Source organism: Humulus lupulus, chromosome 4 (genome assembly GCF_963169125.1).
Source record: "Humulus lupulus chromosome 4, drHumLupu1.1, whole genome shotgun sequence".
NCBI classification, from domain to species: domain Eukaryota; kingdom Viridiplantae; phylum Streptophyta; class Magnoliopsida; order Rosales; family Cannabaceae; genus Humulus; species Humulus lupulus.
The window spans coordinates 179874594-179880059 of NC_084796.1; the positions used below are offsets into that span (position 1 = coordinate 179874594).

Here is a 5466-nt window from a genome sequence, read left to right on the forward strand (position 1 = left end):
ATCCAAATGAATTACGAATGCAACCACATGCAACATAAAGCAACACATGGCTAGTCCCAGTGCAACCTGCTGCAACTCCTAATGTGAGTTATCCAAATGAATTATGAATGCAACCACATGCAACCTAAAGCAACACATGGCTAGTCCAAGTGCAACTCACTGCAACTCCTAATGTGAGTTATCCATATGAATTACGAATGCAACCGTATGCAACCTAAAGCAACACATGACTAGTTCAAGTGCAACCCACTGCAACTTCTAATGTGAGTTATCCAAATGAATTACGAATGCAACCACATGCAACCTAAAGCAACACATGGCTAGTCCCAGTGCAACCCGCTGCAACTCCTTATGTGAGCTATCCAAATGAATTACGAATGCAACCACATGCAACCTAAAGCAACACATGGCTAGTCCAACAACTAAAAAAAACTCATACAAATTTTAAGCAACGTAATATAAAACTAACACAATATAAAAAATCTTATTTGCAACTAAAGCAATGTAAAATAATATTAGCTAATGTTTATTATTTTATGGTTTTATATTTTTAATATGTTATCTAACTAGATGAAATAATATTCAAGATATACTAAATTACAACAAAATGATGTTTGCATAAATTTAAGCTTATATTTGAATACTAATGTCAAATAAATCTGGAATGATTCACGTAGTTGTAGCACACAGTACCAAAAACTATATGTGAATCATATAAATATATATTATATATATAGATATACATGATGATGAGATCTGATATGTATGTCATGAAGTTTCTTAATGGAGAGAAAGAGAGAGTATTTACATGTATATTATTTAATGAATGGTGAAAGACTAATGAGATTCTTTGTGGCTTGACATTGTAGTTTTTTCTGATGAATTGTCTAGTGCAAACCATAATTTTAGAAAAAAAAACTTTAAGTTATATATTTATAAAATGAATCTTTAATTACCGTATAAATAAAATAAAATTATTTGATAAAGATATTAATGAAAGTATCCCAATTTTTTAATTGATACACAGTTGTCAACAATATCAGTATTTAAGAAGAAACCGTATACTTAGAATTAATAACTTTATTTTATATAGTTTTGCATCAATTATTAAAAGTCTGTATAAATGAATTCTAACTTTTATATTTATGTATTAATGAAAAAATCTCTAAATTTTATTGACCTTCAAATTTAAATAGGGCATAAGTGTTAAAAAAAACAAAATTTGTATATAAATATAACAAATTCCTTCAAAAAAAAAAATTAATTATAACAGTAAATTTACTAAAGTCTATAAATTAAAAAAATTGCTATAAAAGTGTGATAATTTTATTTATTTTGTATTAAGTAATGTAATTTTCCCTAAATATTCTTCTCTAATATTTTATGTAAATAGGAAAATACTATCTTTATTTTTAATTAGAAAAATACATCTGTTCTAATATATTATTTGCCACGGTCTCCTAAAATCGTCGGATCATTTTAAACGTGCGGCTAAGATTCGATACATCTATATAGGTTGATCCCCGAATCTGAGCCGTTCATTTTATCCTTTTAAGCAGTTTTATTCCAAACCCTAAGGTTTCTCTCATCTACCAAAGCCGATTCTAGGTTTTCACTCTCACTCAGTCTCACCACCACATTTGCCAGCCGGGTCGGATCTGGTTCAGGTAAGGTCAGACTTCATTTCTCCTTCACACACAGCTTCTCTTAATTATCATTTTTTTATCTAGGATACTTTTTATATTTTCCATTTTGTTTTCCCGGGAAGCCTAACAAATTTTAGATACCTTACTGTCAGGTGCAAACTTTTACGTTCTTTTACTTGTTTGATTCGACTTGGAAGAAGTTTAGGGTTTTTATTTTAGTTTTGAGAAATATAAACTCAAATGTTCTCCAATTTATTTGTTGGATTACTCTTGATGAAAAAAAGCAATTTTTTTATATGTAATTTATGAAATCCTAGGGTTTTCTTTTGTTTGTGTTTGACAATGCAATAAGCTTATTGTATTATACTTGAAAATGGGTTTTTGTATAAAGATTTAGTTGCGCGCTTTCGATTTTCAATCTTAATTTAGCGGATGATTATTGTGACTTGACATTTTCCAATAATTTATTTAGTGAAAAACAGTTAGTTTTATCTTTTCTAATATTTCATTTTGTTCTACGATTGCTATAATTAATTGTCTTTCGGTCATGTAGTTTTAAATTATATCCTCTTCTTTTTTTACTTCTGGAATTCCAGTTAGGAGGAAATTGCAATTTTATTCTGGAGTAGTGCAAGAGGAAATTTTTTTTATGCATGTATTATTTCAAGTTTCCAACTTCATCATTTATGTTTATCCTTGAAATGTGGAGCTATTGGGTTGTGAAATTGATGTTAATTTATGGATTTCATATGGTTTAATTAACTCATTTGTGTGTTGGTGTGTATACAGGTTTAACAAGATGTATTCGACAAAGAAGAAGATTCACAAGGATAAGGATGCTGAGCCAACTGAATTTGAGGAGTCAGTAGCACAGGTGTGTAAACTGGATGTTTGTTGTGCTCCCCACCCAATGTCATTAGTTATTGATATCTTTATATGTTTTTGTGAAGGCAATTTTTGATTTGGAGAACACAAATCAGGAGCTGAAAAGTGACCTGAAGGATCTATACATAAATTCCGCTGTGTAAGAGTCTTATTTTATATGGATGCTTGAATTGCAGATACCATAGTATTTTTGTGTCTAATGATTGCCAATTAAATGACTTAACACATGTTGCCTTGTTGCAGCCAAGTTGATGTCTCTGGGAGCAGGAAGGCTGTTGTCATTCATGTTCCATATAGATTAAGGAAAGCCTTCCGCAAGATCCATGTTAGGCTTGTTAGAGAGCTTGAGAAGAAGTTTAGTGGCAAGGTGATTAATGTTCATTTTTTTGGTTCACTTGTAAATATGTGATATATTTTTCTTTTGATCTATCGAGTACAAAGCATCATGTTATTCTGAATACATCGAAAGGTATATATTACACGTGTCATCATTAAATGTTTTGTGCTCTTGGGATCCTTTGTTACTTTCATTGTGGATAGATTTTACCTGCCTAACAAAGTATACTTTGGTTTTAATTACCCATTTTACTGTTAGTTTTTGTTGTTGGTTTATGTTATGTTTATGATTTTTTCCCTATGCCTCTGGTGTTCATTGAACTTCAGTTTCACTGCAAGAGTATGCCATTGTTTATATTGTGAGATTAGCTGCAGGATTGTGATGCTTGCTAGTATTGCAAAATTATTTGTGAACTTCTGTTATAAGTTCTTTCCAATTAATATTTATTGATGTTTGTTCCCTTGTATGACAGGATGTTATCTTTACTGCCACGAGGAGGATAGTGCGGCCACCAAAGAAAGGTTCTGCAGCTCAGAGGCCCCGTACCCGCACCCTCACTGCTGTGCATGAGGCAATGCTGGAGGATGTTGTATTGCCTGCTGAGATTATTGGAAAGCGAATCCGATACCGAGTTGATGGATCTAAGATAATGAAGGTAAGCTATTCTAGCATGCAGATGTGGGAGAAAAACTTGTACATAGCATATTGTGGTGAATGTTAGATAGAAGTTAAAGAATAAGTTGCCCTCTATATAATGCACTTGTTTAAGTTTCTTTAGACAGATTAACTTTTTGTTGATTATTTCCTAATGAATATTTTTATCATATGCTTAGGTTTTCTTGGATCCTAAGGAACGGAACAATACTGAGTACAAACTGGAGAGTTTCACTGCAGTTTACCGAAAGCTTTCAGGAAAGGATGTTGTGTTTGAGTATCCAGTAACTGAGGCATAGAATCCTTATGTGATGGAACTTTAAGATATTCTCCCTATCTAAAAGAACTACATTTTAGTGGGCGTACGCTTCAAAATTTTGATTTGGAGTTAGTAGTGAAAGTTTTCCAATGGACTTTGTTTTTGTTCTAGTGGACGAGATCAGTGGTCAATTTTATTTTTTGACGTAGGGTTCTGATATTTTGGAATGCAAGTCAGCGTTATGAAGCTTTTTTTATTTATCATTGGTATTTATACTTTCTTGGTAAAGGTTTTTTTCCTAGGCACAATGAGTTACGTGTTTCAATTTCATTGTTATTTGACTTCTATCCCCGTAAATTGAAAAAGGGTTTTTGTGGCATTAATATTTAATGTTTTACATTTATTACAGTTAAATACTTAATTTTTTATTTTTTCGGTTAAAAAATAATATTACTTTGATCGTGTCTGTAAGTGTTAACATCTTGATTAAGCCTGTGTCTGTTGTAAGTGTTAACATATTGAATATGTTGTAAGTGTTAACATATTGAATAAGCGATATTTGTCAGTAATTGGATTTTGTCATATTTATCTATTTTTTAAAAATATTTTAAATTAGAAAAACAAATTGAAAATATATTTTAAATTAACACAAATTTAAAATATACATATTTTAATAACAAAAATATATAAATTACATGTGTTTTTGTTGAAAAAAATTATATATTTATCTTTAAAAATAAATAATTAAGTATTTAATTGTAACAAATTTAAAATATTAGATATTTATGTTGCAAATATCCGGTGCGATTTGTAATGTCCTGGTTACCCTAGAATCGTTACGGTGAATCGGAAATTTGACCTGCTACTCGAGTCCTTTGGTTAAAAACGTGTTCTAAGTGTTATTAACAGGATAAGGTGAAAAAAACCATCAAAAGGAAAGGATATGCTTTATTTAATACATAAAACTATTCATGGGCCCACAAGAACATTTATAATTTATTTACAACTCAAAAAGGTCATTACTGTTTCAAAATTACATACTCTGCTGACCTAAGCGGCAAAAATAGGGTAAACCCCCTAGTTCCTCTGAGAACTCCTTGGCCGTGGTGGTCAAGCGGCCGCATATGTACACATCACCACCTAAGCTCTCCACTCAAAGCTGGGTGAGCTTTTCTTTCCCTTTACCTGCACCACATAGCACCCATGAGCCAAAGCCCAGCAAGAAAACACAATATCGTACACAAACATTATCAAATGATTATCATTATAATCACACAGAGCTTATAGCTCTTAAACAGATAAGTGAATATCACTTGAGGTTCTAGTAAACCATACGGAGTGATTGACAAGCAAGTCACTAATTTAAACAAAATAGTGGCTGCTGGGTAAGTCTCTAGCCTTAAACAGATGAGAGACTGATGGGTAAGTCTCTAACTTAACAGATGAGTGATTGATGGGTAAGTCACACACAAGCGCTTATAATATTCATCGAACTTGAGGTCGGTTCGGCATTAATGCTCTTTGAGTCATCCAATGCAGATGTCGATTAGATCTAATCTTTGTTGGCTTGCGTTGAACACGCTAAAGCCGTCCTGACTAATGAGTCAGCACCGTGTGACCAGTGCCCAGTACCACTGCCGAACCTGACTAATGAGTCACAACTTCACAGTTGATACTGACACCTT

General features: G+C 32.2%; 1 protein-coding gene across 2 annotated transcripts; it reads left to right on the top strand.

Moving 5' to 3' along the window:
* Positions 1 to 1537: 1537 nt before the first annotated feature.
* Positions 1538 to 4041, top strand: LOC133831001 (small ribosomal subunit protein eS7-like). Of its 2 annotated transcripts, none has more exons than XM_062261158.1 (6): positions 1538 to 1667; positions 2436 to 2520; positions 2597 to 2670; positions 2775 to 2898; positions 3341 to 3523; positions 3702 to 4041. In XM_062261158.1, the coding sequence occupies exons 2-6, from the start codon at positions 2446 to 2448 to the stop codon at positions 3819 to 3821; spliced, it is 576 nt and encodes a 191-aa protein (XP_062117142.1). In that variant the 5' UTR covers positions 1538 to 1667; positions 2436 to 2445; the 3' UTR covers positions 3822 to 4041. The 2 variants fall into 2 exon arrangements, with proteins under 2 accessions (XP_062117142.1, XP_062117141.1); XM_062261157.1 differs by having other exon boundaries at positions 1556 to 1672.
* The last annotated feature ends 1425 nt before the right edge of the window (positions 4042 to 5466 follow it).